The sequence below is a fragment of the Anser brachyrhynchus genome, assembly GCF_964034855.1.
Source record: "Anser brachyrhynchus genome assembly, chromosome: 7".
NCBI lineage: Eukaryota > Metazoa > Chordata > Aves > Anseriformes > Anatidae > Anser > Anser brachyrhynchus.
The window spans coordinates 38,994,366-39,014,239 of record NC_137701.1 but is presented as its reverse complement, the minus strand read 5'-3'; the positions used below and the strand labels follow the sequence as shown (position 1 = coordinate 39,014,239).

At 37.6% G+C, this 19,874-nt stretch overlaps 1 protein-coding gene across 4 annotated transcripts in view; it reads left to right on the top strand.

Annotated features, from left to right (window-relative positions):
- The window catches only part of LOC308197859 (uncharacterized protein), a 365,283-nt gene that overhangs the window by 220,402 nt on the left and 125,007 nt on the right, over positions 1 to 19,874 (top strand). For all 4 annotated transcript variants that reach the window (XM_080599061.1, XM_080599064.1, XM_080599063.1 and 1 more), the window contains exon 3: positions 6,574 to 6,683. In XM_080599061.1, coding sequence (XP_080455187.1) covers positions 6,574 to 6,683 — 110 coding nt within the window. The remainder of the gene's footprint in view (positions 1 to 6,573; positions 6,684 to 19,874) is intronic.

Here is a 19,874-nt window from a genome sequence, read left to right as displayed (position 1 = left end):
CCTGGAGTTTCTGCCCATGCTAAAGGAAGCTCTGAGCCAATTCTTGCTGGCTGGAAATTCAGGATGTAGGCAACAGAAGTCAAAGTTGCTGGCCTCAAGAAGTAACAAGCCACAAGATGGTCTTTCCCTGTGACTATCCTGTTCACCCATTCACTTTGTATTGGGGATGCAGATTCGAGACATTTTTAAAACTAAGAAAGTTTTCACAGAGCAGGAAACTATTTTCCATCCAGAAGAGCCATAGGCTAGAAGCTGAATTCTGGACACATGAGAGAAAATGCCAGAGTGAAAAGTCAGGGGAAGAAACATGTCCTGGCAGGGTAAATTGTGCTTTTTCCTTTTCCTTTTTTTTATTTATTTTTTTTTTCATCCTCTAATAAATGATGTGTACTTAGGGATTGAGAATATTAGAACAAGTCCTAGGGGGATATGGATTTAATGGAAGGGGATGAAGTTGTTGTGGAAACATATCATTTATTAAATTTTCTCATTCAGATGTTTATTATATGATTTATGATGACTTAAGCTTATTATGTGCCCCTCTTTAATTTATCACATAATGATTGTGTGTATGTATATAACTATGCTGAGAGTGAATTAATATATTCAGAACAGATACAATGCTCGAAGAAGCCACTCTGATCAGCTGATCTTTTTTTTTTTCTTTTGCAATGCAATCCTATAATTTCAACTAGTACCAGGTCATTCCATGTCAATATATGGTAGAGAATGTAGATGTATTCTATATGCAGCAAATATTTCAGAAATGTTCTTGATTTAAAGGATTTTGAAGAGTAGCATCATATAGCATTGCACTGGTTTTTGTGTATGCGTATGGCCTAATACAAATAGGGCCCTATTCCCAGTGGCATATGACATCCTAACAACCTCATTTTATGCTTACCAATGTCTAATTGTGAGCTTACACTAGAGAAGAATTTGAGGCCTATAAACACGTAAAGTTTACCTAATATAGTCTGGATTTACCTCATCAGCCTTGCTGAAGAGTAGTCTATCCATGATAGACATGGATTATTTATTATGTTCAGACCGTTAATACGGAAAGAAGTATAAAAAGTTGAACTGAGAGTCTGTGTTGCATTTCAAAAGTGCAATCAAGATCTGAAGAGTTTACTTGGCTTTGCAGCCCTCTGTATGCCTGAGCCCAGAGCACCCATGGAGATTATGGAGGCCTCTGAGCACTGACGTGCTTGGCAGCTCTGTCTTGATGCCTCCAGCCCAAGTCCCACCCAGGTGTGTCCTCAAGTCATGTCCAACTCCACGTGGGCATGGAGAGGCTGTCAGGGGCCTGGCTGCTCCTGTGCAAGAAGTGATCAGTCCCTTCCCTTCCCTTCCCTTCCCTTCCCTTCCCTTCCCTTCCCTTCCCTTCCCTTCCCTTCCCTTCCCTTCCCTTCCCTTCCCTTCCCTTCCCTTCCCTTCCCTTCCCTTCCCTTCCCTTCCCTTCCCTTCCCTTCCCTTCCCTTCCCTTCCCTTCCCTTCCCTTCCCTTCCCTTCCCTTCCCTTCCCTTCCCTTCCCTTCCCTTCCCTTCCCTTCCCTTCCCTTCCCTTCCCTTCCCTTCCCTTCCCTTCCCTTCCCTTCCCTTCCCTTCCCTTCCCTTCCCTTCCCTTCCCTTCCCTTCCCTTCCCTTCCCTTCCCTTCTTCCCTTCCCTTCCCCTTTCTTTTCTTCTTATTTCCTTTTTTTACTTTTTTACATTTTTCCTCTTTTCCCTTTTTTGTATCCTTCCTTCCTTCCTTCCTTCCTTCCTTCCTTCCTTCCTTCCTTCCTTCCTTCCTTCCTTCCTTCCTTCCTTCCTTCCTTCCTTCCTTCCTTCCTTCCTTCCTTCCTTCCTTCCTTCCTTCCTCTCCACCTTTTCCCTCCTTCTTCTCCTTTCTTTCTGTCTCACTATCTCCTTTCTCTCTCTCATTCTCTTCCTCCCCATTTATTTCTCTCTCTTTCTCTGTCACCACATCACTGGGAGTGGAGCAAAATCAGGAAAAGATTCTGATTAAAGATCCATCATAAATTAATGAACAAAAGTGCAATCCTAGCACTTCATGCTAGAGTGGAACATTTTAAAAAATCATGAAGTGAAACATAAGAACACTAGAAAAGTTTGGATTGGGGCATAAAAATTATTTGGAAGACTGTGTGCTAATCAACAGCAAATGTGAGAATCAGTTAGGGTGATGGGGCAATGAATGACTTGTATTTTTTATATGGGAGTTTTTCAATCAGCATTTTCTGAGCATGGTTTCTCATTATGATAATGATGATGGGATTAATTATCACCATGAGAACAAGTGATAATGGTACTTTGAACTGTATTTGTCACCATATGACACAGACTATTACTTGTTTTTACACTCTCCAGGATGTGTGTGCATTGAGAGGCGCTGACTGGCTCACCAAGCAATGGGCTAGCTGGCGAGGAGAAGTCGAAAAAGAACAAGAGCTCACCAGGCAGGAGGGCCACCCTTTCACAGGGTTGTCACCTGGTTGCATTAAGGGAGCACCAGGAAAATCAGTGAAATTAGTCCTTGGGGTCTGCATTTAGCTGCAACAAATGGTTTAAGCACGCTGCTTAAGTGAAAATATCTGATTACCTTCAAAGAAATCATATTCTTACATAAATACCCAAAAGTGTCTTTGCAAAACAATTATCAAAAGTAAGAAAGTTGATTTTTAGTCCGTGCTGGAGAGGGAATGTAAACACAGAGTGGTGGGCAAAGTGAGGCAAGCAAAGGTGGCTACTTGGACCAAGTGCAGTTCTTACCGGTGGGAATAATTTTGTGAGTCTTGGGCTATTTTCCTGCTGCAGAAGCAGTATGGTCAGTGTGATAAATTATGGTCAGTGTGATAAAAATAATAGACAGGATGGTTTGCTAGAGTAAAAGGTAGGTTAAGCACTGGAAATGTTTGGTTTTTCATCCCTGAACTGCATCTGATGAATATTCTAGAGAAACATTTAAAGAGAAAATTAATACATAGAGAGATACAGCAGGCCACTAAAAGTTATTGGGAATTAGAAATTCATGATGTGATCCTGTCTTTATATGGCATGTCCAGCTTTATAATTAAAATTAATTAAATCACAGTCATAACGTATGGATAATTCTGAAATGAGCTAACTTCTGATTCTCCTGCACATTCCTGATGAGCTTACTGACGTAAAATATTTGCTTGATTTTTTTTGTTTTTCCCTACATGCAGTTTCATCATATAACTACTATTTACCTGAGTTCCAGTAACCATGTTTTGTCTGAAGACCTTACCAGGACAATTTGTTTCCCATACAAATGTTAACTTCGTTATAGAAGAATGTACTCCTGAACTTCTTGCCTTGTAATTAAATTTATTCAAGGGACGTGTAGGCAGCTTCTAGTGCTATTTAGTATCTCTTACTATACTAACTAATTAACGTATAACTGACATACACGCACACAGCTTTCATAATGTTAGCCGATTAATAAGCAATAACTACCTCAGTAAATCAAAATTAAATGCCTACTTATGACAGCAAGTTTAGAACCTTCCTGCCTAGAGACTTTACATTGATTGATTCATTAAAGATTGCATTGTCATATGAAGATTAGTGAAAAAGACCTCGTGAGCAGCTTTGCCTTTTGTTTTGTACATGATACTTTACATCCGTGTTTCACCAAAGAAGTAAAAGCTCTAGAGGGTGTTGGGGGTAAGCGGTGGGATCTCCCCAGGTCAGCCCTCTGCCGGGACCGCTGGCTGTAGGCAGAGATGGGCCGTCCTCCAGGCAAGACTGCAGGGAGAAAAAGGTGCGAGAGCAATACATCACTGCTTGAATTTATGAGCCCATTTTGCAGATAATTAATGGTCCTGCTGGAACTATCCAAAATCTTGCTGGAGATTTCATAAAAGGTACTGGAAGCTTGATTAGGGGGTGAGGAAATAAGTATCTCTAGGAAGTTGGAAGAAAAGAAGGGCAGCCTTCATTAGCAAAAGTAAATGCCACTGGAGGAGATATTTAAGCAGTTCATTCTCAAGAAGATTTGTGAAGTCCTGCTTTTCCCATGGACCTCACAGTTGGCAGTGTCAGAATGATATGACAACCCTCAGTTTTAGGTCACAGATGAAAGTTCAATAGAAGGAGCAGCATTCAAACTATCCCTTTTAGTGTGAAGCTTTCCACTCCAGATATACTAGACTATTCAGTCTACCTTCCTTACACTTAATAAAAAACATACTTATTATTCGTCTTTTACAAATATGCAGTTTTCTAGTACAATAAAACAACTCTCTAGAGAGATGTATTTATTCACTATTGTATTATTTCTTAGAACTACATTTCTCCCCAAATTCCAGACATACAGCCAGGTTCACGGTGTATGCATTACATTTGTCAGCTATTCCAATATTTCTCATATGTTCCAATTCATGTTTTTGCTATTTTTTACTCATTAAATGCAAGCAGTCCTTGCACACAGTGCTGATTATGTGGTGATCCCTTGAATGACGAAGGCCAAATTGACAGGGCAATTAGTTTGAGGAGTTATAGGTGAGTAAAGGAAGGAAGATGAGGAAGTGGGGAAGCAGATGGTTAGTATAACATCTTACTTCTGTACCATAGATGGGTTTATGCAGAAAATGAGAAGGAATTATAGTGATAGAGTTATAGTTTTTTTTTTTTTTCTTTCAAATGTAACAAGTTATGAAATCTTTAAATGTTTTTATTGCTACGCTTTCTAATGCTGCTTTGACTTGGCATTTATATTACAGTTTATGTTGCCTATTTTTGGCTGGTGTTGAAGGCTATTCATTGTGAAATACAGGAAAATCAGTGAAATACAATGTGTAAGTTGCATTTGAGGTTACGCTGAGCCTCTTCTTATGTTAAAATTTTGTATAATAAAATGTGTTGCCTCCCATTTACTTCTACATTAAGGAGTATTTGGCTGTAAAGAATGCTATTCTAAGGATAAGAATTTAACATAACAATTATTTTTTACTTTTCTGTTAAACTCTATTTCTTCTCACTGTGTTAACCTGGAAAAGATAAAGATATATCTTTGCTTTCCTTTAAACTTTTTCCAATCATTCCTTTTCAACTCATTCCTATAATGAGTTTTAAGCAACAACTCTGACAGCAAAACCTATGAGGGTTTTCAAATTCAATAACCAAGATTGGAAGGAAGGCATCCCTCATCTCAACTTTAGCTGAGTAACTGCAGATCCTTAACATTACCCTCTACACTGGAGGTCTTCAAAGTCATCAATCTGTTGGAAATATGCTGACAGCTCAGAGTGGTTCTGTAGTGTCTAAAATGTGCTGTGCTGCTCGAAGAGTTTAGTGTTCTTAGATCACTTTGAAAGAGATGACTTATGAGGCAAAAGGTTGAGCTTTCTGTTTCTGCAGCACCTTACATGTGCACTTGGTAGCACTGCTTATACTCCGACGTGCCGTGCACCAGAGACCTGGGCTCCAGTGGAAATTGCACGATTCTGGTTAAGCTCTCAAAGGTCAGGCAAAGCTAAATGGGAAAATGAAAGTGCAAGTATGCTGGTCACCAGTAGAAAAACTGAAATAATTCTAAAGCATTTGTTGAATGTAAAGCTAGTTTCAAACCTGTGCATCCTCTTTCTGATCTCTGTACACCCCCAAGAACAACTCCAGTATTCTCTTTTTTCTGATGTGGAAACAACAATTTTAAATGGTGTAAAACAATTGTTGTGTGGATTGTCTCTGAGTCTCGTATTGGCCTTTATTTCCCTCCTGAGCTGGTTTTTGCTAAACTTACAGAGCACCTGTAGAGCTACAGGGATTTCTTTAGCATGAAAAGGTTCCCAATTTTTCAGTTGGATTATTAATTATTATTAATTTATTTATTATTATTATTGTTGTTGTTATTGTTATTATTATTATTTGCTGCTGTTGTTTTGCTAAAATAGTTTCTATCTGTGCTTTTAATTACAATAACTTTCTTGTATAATATCACTTATTTTACTTACATCAAAGGAAATGTACGGGTGCTGAAAGTAGTGAGATGGCATTAATATGTTATGATTTCACATCTTCATGTGCTGGTGAATTAAAAAAGTAGCAGGACATGTTCCATAAAAGCTTGTATGTCTCCTATTCCTTTGTGTTTCTAGCATATGCTGTTGGTCTTTTCAGGGTAATAGGAAAAGGTAGTTCACTCAGAGCTTATTCCCTTTCATACAGCAAAGCACTGAATTTATTTTAAGTTCCCCTCCAAGAGGAATCTACTAATGATTCTTGTTAGTGCACAGTGCTATGAAAAATTCATTATTTTATATATATTATATATATATGTTTTATTTAACATTACATGCTGATACATACTTTTTCCATGGGAGGTTTTAAACTGTGGTGCCAATTGCTTTCCCAGTGATGGTGAAAGATCTCCAGGTACTTTCATTCCCAGCACGTGATACTTATTATTTTTTGTATATGTTTGCTTGTATATGTGTTTTAGGTGAAGGCAATATTGCCTATTCTTCAAAGACTATTTGATTTAATAAGGAAAAGACATCCATTTTTCATCAAATAAAGTCTGTGACTTTCGTGTTCCTTGCCCAGGGAAGGCCAGTGTTCTGCAGTGTCCTTCGGCGGTGCCGTCTGGTGGGGAAGGAGCTCGCAACAGCTGCAAGAACCGACCCCTGTGAGCTTTCTGCCCGTGATAACCCCAGGTCAGTGCAGTTGCCAGTTTATAACTCAATCCCATGTCAATGTTGGCTGCTTGCCTGCGATCGAGTTAGGTGAGACCATCCTGCAGCAATATTTTGGCTCAAGGAGACATGCTGCTGCAGAAAGTTCCCGTTTTGTGTGTGTTATGGTAGAGGGCCATGCACTGAGGATTTTGGATGAGAAATGCTGGGAGGTACTTGAGGGTAGCTGCTACAGAGCTGTTTTCCTAATGCAGTAGGGGATAGAAAGACCTGTCTGGTGAGTCTGAGCAGACAGCAGATGAGTTGTGTTAGCTGCCCCTTATCTCAAAATAAAGGTAAAATCCTCATGACCAAGGCAGGAACCAGAAATGCAGTTACAGGTCTTGAGAGACTAGGGACAGCATGTCAGGGGCCCAAAGCTACCCTTCACTGATATTCAATACCCTGCTGTGGAGAAACCGGCACGGTAAGGAGGAATTCCTATAAGGGACTGTGAGGGTACGTTGGGAAAAGGGCTAAATTACCACAGAGAAAGTTTTGGTTTCGTTTACTGAGATATGCGTCTGATGGGCTCCTTTTCTCCTAACACAGTGTTTATGTACTTTCTCATTGCATGTATGCTTTTGCATATTGCATATTAATACTCTGAAGGTTCCCCGGGGAATGTATTGATTCTGGATAAGACTTGGAGATTAGTTTCCAGAGGAACCTCTGGCTATTTGTGCCTGCTTCTTTCTCCCTTCAGCATTGCCTGAGAGATGGCTTGTACACATAGCTGGCAGCTGATCTCCATTAGCTTCACCTTCATTACAGCTCTTTAGATTATTTGTATGTGAAATTTTAGGCCTCAGAATGTCACCAGATAATTGTCAGTTTTAAAGGAATATTAGGATTCTTCATAAAAATGATGGTAAACAGGGTGGCAAATTCTTTTCATGTGAAAATTCAAACATGTATTAGGACTTGGAGTTTAAATGCCTTTAGGAGACAAGACGAGGATTCAACATACAAATTTAAGGTTGTTCACTTCTGAATGTTACATTCATGGTGTTGATCTTCACTGTAGTATATGATCATCTGCTTCTTTTCTGTCAATGTAATGTAAAGATATTCACACTTAATTACATCCATTTTTTTAAGCTCAGAAAAAAAATATTTTTGTCTCTACCTTAAAAAAACATAGAGAGAGCGAGATAAGTAATGCACTATCAATTTCAAAGTGTGCCATTTAGTCCTGGAACTGATTAATGTTTCCATTGAAATATATAAAGGGGACAGACACATCCTGATGCTTCTTACATTAAAGAATAAAACTTGGAGTCTAAAGCCATGTGAGTCAGTTAGATACCCAAGCAGCATCAAAATGTAGTGGGAATTGTGTCTTCAAATCCCTTCAGCTCCTTTTGAGATTTCTGCCTGATGAATGCCAAAACATGGCAATAATTTTGGCAAAATACAAATACGTCTTATGTTCAAGAGTTAGTCGACATGCTTGGTTCTCCCCCTCACTCTTTTTTATTTTAACCCATTGTCTTTGATGTCTTTGTTTCTAGTTTGTCTTTGGTCACCAAATGCCATTTTATTTCAAGTTCCCTTATGCCCTGCTCCAGCAAGCCCAAAGATGCATTTTGGGCCAGGTTCTGACTGCCTTAGGTTTAAAGTCAGTTAAATTTCCTGTGTGTAAGACGAGCATGATTCTGTGTCCTTTGCATAAGGTCATATGGATGATGAGTGATTCTGATATGTTAATACTATTCTCCAGATCAGTGGATCTTCTCCACCAGAAGCTACAATGTGTAAGTGACACACTTGCACTGCAGGAATGCTGCTTCTGACCCCAAGTCTCCAGTGTATTTGTTGCTTTGCCGCAATACCTTTGGGCAAAGCCGTTCAACCGTATCACAAACAACTTGCTTTAAGACTGGAGCACATACTGTTTACTGTATAATCCTCTCTAATGCTCTTTTTTTTTTTTTTCTTTATTTTTTTTTCCTTGAGAAAAGATTAAAGAACAGAATTACATTGGAACTGGTGGAGGCATGATCCATGCCCCCTTGATTATATGGAAACATTAAAATATCATCAGCATGTTAATTTTATCATCTGAACTGTATGAGATTTATTCATATCTCTTATCTATTACATTAGTCTGGAAATACAATTTATTCTGATGGTGGGAATGTCAGACAGAGAGACCAAAAACATCTGGACTTCTTAATATGAAACAAATTTCTAGGATGTATATTGCCACTTTAAAATTAATTCTGCTAATAAGGAGGCTAAAATTTCGTAGCCTATTGATCTTTCAAAATAAGGCCCCAGCTCTTTATTGGGGCAAAACAGGTAGATCCTAGAAAGGTCCCTCCGAGGATTTGTAGTTCACATATCTTCTATTACATATTTGAATATCAAATACAATAGATTATTTTAGCATCCTAATATAAAATACACAACAGCAGATAAAACCCAGCCATCGCAAACTACAGGATTAATAAAAATCAATGAAAATTCTCCTAGAAAAACAACATATCTTAAGCATTTCCCGGGTCTGAATTGTTGGATTTTCTTTCTAAACATGTAAAATCAATATTAATTAAAACCAACCATAAAATACCCTAGCCCACTGAAAGACAGTTTTCATTAAAAAAATATATTGTATTACACAGGGTAGATTATCACTGCACCTTTTCAGCCATGGAGGAAGTAACATTTCTCCTCCAATTACATAGTTTTGGGGGGGTACTTGTGCTGGGAAGCATGTGGAAGCAAAAGACGTACCTGTAGCTCTGCACCCGCCTGACTTGTTCCCATTCCCATTTTACTTGGAGCACAGAGGAAAAAGCAGAGTGGTGATCTCTAATTCACAACATGCCTTCCAGACTGCTCCAGGATTGCTGCATTTATACACTGCTTCCCCTGGAAGTTCCAGGCTAACCCATAGCAATAACTTGGTAATTGTTCTGGGAAGAGGCTCAGCATAGCTATCTTGTGCACAAGTAAACAGGCATCTATAAGATTAAGAATTATATGCCAGGGCTTTGACACAACCATCAGTTATGCCAGATGCAAATAATTTATTCTTTGTCAGTTCAAATATACAATCTTGTTTGGATGGCTTAAATTTATGCTGGCACCAAAATACAGCAAGCAATATTATTTAAGCGTGGTGTTGAAACCACAGATATGCATCTCGGATGACCCAAAAAGTGGAAGAAAAATGTTAGTTATATTTTCTGAGGGTAAGTCATAGTTATTATGTAATAACAGATGATGTAATAACTTATCCTAGTTGTGCAACAATATGACATCAGATGATGGGGGATGTATACTGCCTTGACATACGCTCCAGCCAGGCATCCATGAGAGCCATCGTGATGGCTCTTAACAGCAAAAGGGTTGCTTTGCATGTTGTTTAAAGGATAAAACAAGTGCCAGAATTTCAATAGATAGCCATACCTTTTTTCTTCTGTTTTGGCTTTTCTGATTTCTATTTGGGGTTTTGGTAGCTGAAAATGTTGGCCTCCTTCCATTTTGGCTTTTGGATGTTGGGGATCGTAAACTGAAGTGACATATCCCATTTACTTTCAAAATGCAAAATATTGTCTGTTTATTTATTTATTTATTTATTTTCAAAGAAAAGCATGTATAGAAAGAGCATGACAGAAGTTGAGGCAGTTGCTATTGCAGAGCTGCAATTTGACCAGCTGGGGCTGGGTCAGGCGGTTGGTTTGCACAGGAAGCAAAGAGGTTGCTCAGACGTTGCTTTGGTTTGCAAAACAAGAGAAAAGACTCAGCTCAGCGAAGATGTATGCAACCACTTAACTGTATGCCCAGTGAGCAGTCCAGTGTGTGAAGTTAAACATGAGCCTCCGCATCTTCGAGATTAAGGCTGTTAGCTTTAAATAGTACCATAAACATTTAGTTCGTGTTTGGTGAGACTGTCAAATAATTTGTTGCTGTGCCATCAGCTGAAAATTCAGCTCATTTTATAGGAGTTCAGCTTACATGAATTTACTGGACAACAGAATAAGTGAAATTTAAGACACACATCTTAAGCTGAGTTCATAACGGCCCACATTTCCAATAACAAAACTAGCAGTGACAGTGATATATGGCTTTTTTTATGAGACCTGATAACTGATGGATATGTGATCTTATAAATGCTTAGACAAACTAATGCACATAATTATATTTTCCATTTGAAGTCTATTGCTAGGCATTCTAATACAATATCATTAGTCGAAATGGCCACAATGATACAGCTTGGGCAGTTTGTCACAGTAATTACAGGGTGATTATTTTTGACTGGAATAAAGATTTCAGTTTTAGTATGGTAGAAAGCATAATCACAAATTAGAAACAGTCTCCGAATAAAAAAATATCATGGAGAGGGACTTTAAATATGGATTATAGTGCAATTCTAAAACAATTTCTTTAAAAAAGTGCACTCATTTGGCTGAATGTGTGACTTCTTTTAGGTTTATACCAAGTTCCTGCCCAAAAGGATGACACTTCCCTAATTAACAGTTCTAGTGTTTAAGGCTTTTGTAAAAAGGAAAATCTGGGCATTGTAAGGAAGGTTTGTCTTATAATTTACATAACTGCTAAAATAGGCTTTCTTTTTTCAATCGACAGAAAAATAGATCATTTGTCTTCACTGTTTTCAGGATGGTTGATTAAAGTAGACAGTGTCCTAACATCTGTATTGAAAACTATATTAATCAATTGATTAATCACGAGGCATTAATCAAAATCTTCCTTAAGTGTTTTACTTTTGGAGCAGCTCTTAGTATTTTCTATCAGATTCCTTTTAAGGTGTCCATTATAAAGATTAAATTTGGGTGGTAAATATTGAGGGGTTGAAACACATGTGGCTTTCCACTTGAAGGTCACAGCCATTGCTCATTAGTGTTACTTTTAATGGGATAAGAAGCAAAAGTTTTTAATATGTGACTACATCAATTAATCAAATACACATTTGATTTCCTTTCCAGTAAGCAGTCCATATTTTCAGCATGTGCAAAAAAATTTCTAGTCATTTCAAGCCTTGAATACTTCAGGCTATTACTGAAGAATATTCCATGGATATAAGGAATTTAAATTGCACATGTAGATATAATGAACCGACGCACTGACTATAATACAGTAAATTATCCTCTGGTATTTTTAAATATTCTGCTTTATAAAAAGGCATTTGAAGATATCCTGGTCAGCTTTCATTAAAACACTACATAAATAATCTTACTCGCTCTGTACAAGGACTGTAAAAGTTCAGACTACTGGCATGAAGTGTTTTAGGTTGAACGAAGTTATTCAGAGTATTTAGTTGATTCAAGTGAACCATAGAGGACCTATGCAATGAAGCCGATCATCTGAGAATTTCACTCTGTTTGTTTTTGCTCATTCCTATTTGTTTTTCCAGTCTGAAACATTAAATACCGGTACTCAAGTAAATGTATTTTGTGAAGCATCAATTACAGTACAAAAGAAAACCACTGATTACACATCTCTTCATGTGCATAAAAATGTTTCTTCATCTTGCAATCCCTCTGTAAGTGATTCTTTAAGAAAGATTTACTGAATCCTCATTGTGGCTGCTCTCATGACAGACTGGCAATACCTTCTTTCTTCTGTGTGCTTTTTCCAGAGGGGAAAAAAAAATAAAAAAGGAAACACCAAACCCAACTATATGTTATTTGTATTTATTTGGATTTTAAAGCGTACCAAAAAATGTGCATCTGGCATTCCTATCACCTTTGGCAAAAGTTTAAAGAAACAAGAAATCAAAGCAGAGCAAATTACATCCTGCAGCCACTTCCCCTGTGCCTGAAGAAGCTGCCTAAGAAAATACAAACATGACTCTAGGTAGTCCTGCTTTTGTTTCTGCCCATACATTACTTCCTACTAATTTTATAACGCTCGCAACAATTCATTTTGAAGGGGATGAAGTTGAACAAAGTACAGACAGAGCTCTGATAAATGAACGGCCCTTATTTCGGTGAAGGGCAGAGGCCCCCGAGATGGGGCAGCCTCAGCAGCCCCTTTGTGCCACGAAGCCATCGGGAGGCCCTGCCTGGCCTCCAAATCCTCCCCCCCCCCTCTGCAGGGAGCCAGCACCACCCCAGGACACCCATCCCAAGGCAGGGCATCACCCAGAGGAGTCAACCAGCAGCCGGCTTTCACCCTCTGACTGCAGGCAGAGCATTTAAAGCAGCACTTCTAATCAGATTAAGGAAGCCAATCGCTACTGATTTGCACCACCTTCTGATTACGTTATAATTCTTAAAAGCTGCTTTGATGTGTGTTTACTGGTTGATACATGCAGCAGTAGAGTTATTATGTCTTTAAAGCCATTAAAATGCACGGGAAATTTTGTACGCCTTTAAAAATTATACTGGACGGCTTGTCATATAATTATGTGAAAAAGAAACATGTGTCTTAAAGTCTCAAAATAATCAACAATACATATTTGGAAATAAAATAAAATCTATTCCTGTGTTGTTCTTCCACAGCTGAGTTCTGTTTTCATTTTGCTGTTGATGGTGAAGGTTGGTTGCCTTCAGCAGGAAGGGAAATGCAATCTGCATAATTCCCATTAGTTCTTCATCGCACAAATATATACTGATAATAATTCTGTAGTGGGTTAGTTTGTGGCTAATCATCTTTATACTTAGCAGCAGGTGCTGTGGCAGCACTGGAAAAAGTATCATGCATTTTAGAAATTATTGCTGTATAATTTATCTATAATGCACCTTTCTTTTTAATAAAATTATGTTCAACAGTTCATCAATTCAGTGTGATATTGGTGTATAGGCTTTATCACTATTTTATTACCAAATGCCACTGATTTTTTTCATTCTTCTTCTTTTTTTTTTTTTTTAAATAGAATCATGGACCACAGAAAGGAGCCATTGAAATATGTGAACACAGTCAGTTAGCACTTAAAGGCTGTTCTGCATTTTAAAGAAAATAGAAAGAAAATATAAATTAAATGTTTTCAGACCACTCTGAGTGTATACGTGGGACATAAGTTTCTCATTTAAAGTCAAAATGGTTTGCTTAGAAAAAAAAGAGGAGGTGAATATGGGCTTATAGGGAAAGGATCCTGATCGTTCAACTGCTGTTGCTGGGAGGAATTTAGAAAAGATGAGAGGGATTGTAGGCCATCTCTCCAAAAGCCCGTGGAGAGCTTTTATGAAGCCACAGAGGTTATATGTGATATTTTTTAACATATTCTTATTGTTGTTTGCAATAACCATATTGGGAAAAAAAATCTTGAACCAGTATCAAACAACTGGAACTTCTGTTGTTGCTTAAACTGTGACTAATGCCTTCCCTCCTAACACACATGTTGCTTTCAATTCATCCTCAGTTTCTCCCCAAGAAAAAAGTAAAAGACAAATTAAACTTAACCTTAGCATATATGACAAAACAAAAATATGAAAGAATAAAAGAAAGTTTGGTGAGCTAATTCAAAGCTCTAGACAAAAAGCTTAAGGAAACTAGAAAATGGAAATATAAAGCAAAATCGAAGTAATAGTGAAAATAAAATGCACAAAGATTTTGACTAATGGATAACAGGATATTAGCAAGACATGAAGAAGGAAGGAGAATGCACAATAAGAAAAGGCACAGTAAAAAGAAGGAAAGATCAATAAAGTTTTTAAAAAGAAAGAATGCAAAACTAATACATGTACTACATGTTTGAAGTTGATTTAAAGAAGTTATCAGCTAAATATTTTAGTAACTCTCATTAAAACAATTATTTAGTCATCTTGCACCCTTATACAAGAAAACATGCAGCCTTCAAAACTGAGTACCTGGAGTTAAACAGTTCCACTTAAAATGCTGTAAGTTGGACAAATGCAGTTATATGAAGAAGATGTTGTCAAATAAACTGAAAAGAGTAGAAAATCTCAGGGAAAATTGTTTGGTTTTAATCATTCTGAATATAAAAACTCAATTTTACTTAAAATGGTGTTTACAGCATTGAAAAACTGTAAAACAAAAGTAGATAAATATATTTTTTTAAGTGGATTTTGTTTTTGAATGAAAGTAAAACAGTACAGTAAAGATATATCGTGTGACCAACCTTAAACTTTAATAAAATATAGTTTTCCATGGAAAAAAAATGTAATAGAAAATTGTGACCAGTGTTGGTAGTTGGGTACATATAGATATAACTTGATTTTTGAGATGCTGTTAGTTGATATCAGTTCCAGGTAGGGTTCTTGGCACTTCTGAAAAATCACCAACTGAATAATTTGGACCTCAAAAATATACATAAGAGGTTTGACTCTGAAACTGAAAATACATTCTGTAGTTCAACTGAAATCAGTTTTGTGTGAAACTTTTGTATGGAGACTATCTAAAATTTTATCATGCTTTGAAATTTCTTGTTTTGCCATACATTATGGATTTTACCTTTTTCTAATTTAACAAGTTTAACAAACTTTCCAGAGGACCATATTGCTTTTAAAATACCTTTGTTGTGCGTCTTTGCAGGAAACTAATAAGTCTGAGTAATTTTAATAAGTTTAAGTTTCAAATAAGTTTAAGTTAAGGAGTAATATATATATATATATATTTAATCTATCTATCTATCCATCTATCTATCTATCTATCTATCTATTTATTTTGGTTTTCCCCCAGGAGCAAGCAGTGTATTTTGTTTGTTTGTTTGTTTGTTTGGAGGGAGGGAGGGAGCTTATCCCACCACTTGTTACGTGTGGCTTTTAATGTCTGTCTCTAAATGAGAGAAAGACACATTCTTTAAAGTGAGGGAGAAGTCATAATTTTGGTTTTCAGATATGTTTTTTCTGCTATGAACAGAAGTGTAGGGAATAACTTTATATAAAGTATATACTATAAAACTTTATTTTTATTATAAAACTTTATTTGGCAGTGCCAAATAAAAATAAAAATAAAAATAAAAATAAAAATAAAAATAAAAATGAGAGAGACAGAAGAGTCCCATGAGTTATAAATTATGGACTTCACTATTGATAAGAGCATTTTCCAAGTATTGAATATATTTTTTAATGACTGTAGATAGTGACCACTTTGTAATGTCTTATTCTTCAACTGCAGTAATATTTATTTATTTATTTATTTATCTGGGGGGGGGAGGTTGGAGTTAAAAATACAGGATGCTTGTGGCTGAGCTGGAAAAACTGTAGACTATAATTAATGTTAATTTAGATCTTTTCTTATTTAGGCCTCTTCTAAACAAAGAGGTGAATACATAGGAGGCGGAGACACTTGCATAGTATCGATAGGAGCATGGACATTTTATGGAGGTGGTTATATGACTGGAATATTAACATCAATTACTATTACCTGTTTCATTAAAAAGATTAGGAAAATAAAATAAAAAGACAGGTAGGGATAAAAGATGAAAGCTTATTTTCTATTAAACAACACCTGGAATATTACCAGTTGACTTCTGCTCAAGAGCATAAAAGGAAGCAGGTGAGGAACCCTACGAGATGCAATGGTTATTTTTAAGATATCTTGGAAATTATGTCTTAAATATTTTTCAGAAAAGCCAGGTATGAGAAAGCAATAAATCTGAGAGCAATGAAAGCAGGCTTGGGCATTGCCCTGACTGAGCGACCCAGAGACCTGCTGGCCTCCTGGGGACCAGCCCAGCTTCACATGAGCCCTCCCGAGGAGCTTAATGCAATCCCCACATTACAAAAGGGGACTATCAACCAGAGACACCGAGCGCTGGTAAGAGGGCTTCCGGGCTGCTCTTTTATTTCCAGTGTCTGCACTTCAAGGAAGAACATGAACTTGCTGACAAGAGCTCACAGGATGACTACGAATATGAACAGCTTTTTTTTTGAAAATGAGCCTAGCGATGTGAGGTTTAAGGAGGTCAGCCTTCATGTCGTTGGTGGTTCAGAGGTGACCCGAGAGCCTTCTGAGTTGCTTTGGAATGGAAAGATACTGGCTGCTTTTTTGAGGTTTTATTTATTTATTTATTTATTTATTTATTTACTTATTTTAACTCAGCAGACAGTAATATTTGGAAGTTGAAGTTAGGCCTCCTCAGCCTGGAATCGAGACTTGGCTTTCCTGCAGGAAAGGTGACTGAAGTCTGGATCAATTCACTGGGAGGTTGTGAACCAGCCTTACTTCACGTCTTAGTTATTTTTTGAAATATATATGTTTAGTTCAGTTTTTACAGAACACCCTGAGGCTGACACTTGCAGAAAAGTAGTTGGCCTTTTGTAAGCAGCCGCAGCTACTTGCACTTGGGCTGCTCTGCCCCCCGGCAGCAGAGAAATGCACCTGGAACAGCTGGGAAAAAGGTACAGAGACTGCATAGATGGGAAAGGTCTAAGTAAGATGGTTTTCCCTGAGGATGACCATTTTGATGGGCTGTGTGTTGCAGAGATGAGGCTGCCCTTCCTGGGGATGCCCAGCTGCCCTCTTGTGTGCCCTGAACACAGTTCTCCCAAGGAAGCTCAATGCTCTGGCTCATTTTTGTGGGCTACTACAGCTCTGTTGGTTGGCTACTGTCATTGCTTTGATATGTGGGACAGGTGTTTAATATGTAAATCCAAGGAGAAAATAAGAAGACGGAATATTTTTTGTTGTTGTTGGTATTGTATAGGAAAAGCTTTTTATTATTATTATTATTATTATTATTATTATTATTATTATTATTATTATTATTATTATATTCAGTGCCACTGCAAGGTCCAGGAGACCTTGTAAAAAGCTGATGGATTTATATTCTGTGTAGCTCAAAACAGATGAATTTTCTTGGAAGTGATTGCTTTAGAGATAATTCCATACCATCGGGCAATTGCATGACCCAGTCCAATGTTTAAATAATCTGGGAACTCTAAGAGATGAGGCTGGGTAAACTCTTATGCTGACAGGAGCTCAGCCCAACTCAGTCCTCAGTTTTCTCTCATTGAATTTTGAATCCGAATTTTTACTGTAGCACGCACACGTGTTTTCTGGTAGGCTGTGACATTTCTTCAGGATTAAGCACAGACCTGTATTTACAGAATGGCTACTATATTAAAACTCCAAATAAAAAACGATTGCAGCATATGTTCTATACAGAGAATATTTACTTCATCTTGAAGTGTGTGATATGAAGTTACAAAAAGAGAGAAATCTAGGAATCAAGCTTAGAAAAAACCAAGACAAAATTGTAAGAAAAATCCCAATGTTCTTACAAAAGAACTGTTTCTTATGGTGATTTTTAGTTAAAAGGTAACTCCTAGGAGCCATACCATTAGTACAGATTGAGGACCCTTCCTGCCCTGGTGGTGCTTCTTTCCTCCAACATCTGAATGAGTGCAGTCATTCCTCAGGATATACTGCATATCTGCATGGTTTTCATTACCACTGTTATTAATTATTATTATCATTATTATTTTAGAATACTCATGCAAGGTTATACCATAGTTTGATCTACCTCAGTGTCCTCTAGGGCCAAAAGAAGATGCTAAGGGAAGAACCTTAGAACAGAGTGACCATATGTGACATTGTTTTGTACCCATTTGTGCCTTGGACATTTCCTAAGGCAAAGTATAAACTGTCTATTTTAAAAGAGAAAACAAAAAAAAGAAGGATTTTTTTTTTTAAACTAGCTAATATTAAAAACAATGATCCAAACAAATACAAGAAAATATATTTAGGTTTGTGTCCTATTTCAGCCTGGAGTATCTTTCGAAAGCTGCATTATCAAGCCTTAGAAATGAAGTCTGCAAATGGAAAAGAATGAATACAACTTTAATAATGGTATTGCAAATGCTGTAGGAATGATAGAGCTACTGCATTTACTATCACTGCTCCCTGACTGCTATTCTTTATTGGCATGTGTGCCTCGATTGTTCAAACTACACAATGTCTGAACATTGATGTCATATTTTTGTTATTGCAAAAGCCTACATTTGACCTTTCTTTGTAACTGTGACACTAGTTGCATTCTGCCTTAGTTCGTGGCAATTTACTAAATCCTTTGAGAGTTCACTAGTTAATTATTGCCAAGTGAATTTTTAATTTGCTCCTATGATTACATTGGTGAATACAGTCATTAGTGGGAAATTTATTTCAGAAATTGGCACTAGAGGGAGCTAAGTAATTGTATCATTTATGTATCTAGGAAGAAAAAAAAAGAACATTCATTTAAAAAGTTGCTTTTTTCTGAACATGCTGATTTTACAAATATGGCAGCTATGCCTCAGCAAATTATAAGCAATAATGAATTAGTTAATTTTCCTTACTGAAAACTGCTACGCTAAGATTATTAAATTACTGTATTTCTATTTAGTGAAACCAGCTACCAGTGAGTAAATTAGGATTTCTAGGACTCTTTTGGGAGGGGGAATTTTTTGTAACTATTATCCTTGTTTATCATTATTTTGGTCTTAACAGAATTAAAAAGCTCGCAGATACTTTCCCAAAATATGTTTGCTCCCGAATGCATTGCAGGATGGATGGTCTCATTGAATGCCGCAGCTCTGCAAGCGGAGCTGGAGGAGGTGCCCGTAGTACAGACCCTGCAGTCCTTCTGGACTGTCCCAAAGCCACGTCGGGGTGCAAAGTGTCATATTGTCCAGCCCCCACTGAAATCAGTGGAGTCCCACCTCTATTCAGTCTCAGGATATTTATCCTCATAGCTCAAGGCCCGTCCTTGCACAGCTTCCTGCCCTCCTTCCCAGTGCATGTGAGCATACCTGCCAACCTCCGAGGTGTGGGGGCTCAGTTGGGGCCCAGAAGGTCCCCTAATTAATCTCAAATTGCCCTGCTGCTCCTGTTCCACAGCTCTGTGTGTTAACAGTGACTTTTTAGTGTGGTGTAAACCTTCTGGTGGCTTTAGGCAGTTCGGCCAGAAGCCCCCTACACTCTCTGGGTCATTTCTGAATGACTTCTTCCTTGCTTTTTTTCTCTAAGAACAAGATAAAACTCTACCTTCAGTATGGTCTCATAGGAAAGGAATTACCCATTTCTGCCTTTGAGGAACACACATAACACATCTGCTTCCATAAATCTGTCCCTAACATGGGAACACACATGGTTTACTTACTGGTTGCCATACTACTGACCTTTATGTTGCCTAGAAATACGTTAAAACAACTCCAGCAAGTCATTGCAGGAGTTCTCCCTCTCCAGGAGTTGATGCATCCTCTCGTTAAAAAGTCACCTCTCAATGTGTTGTACACAGTAACCAGAAAGTAATGCAGG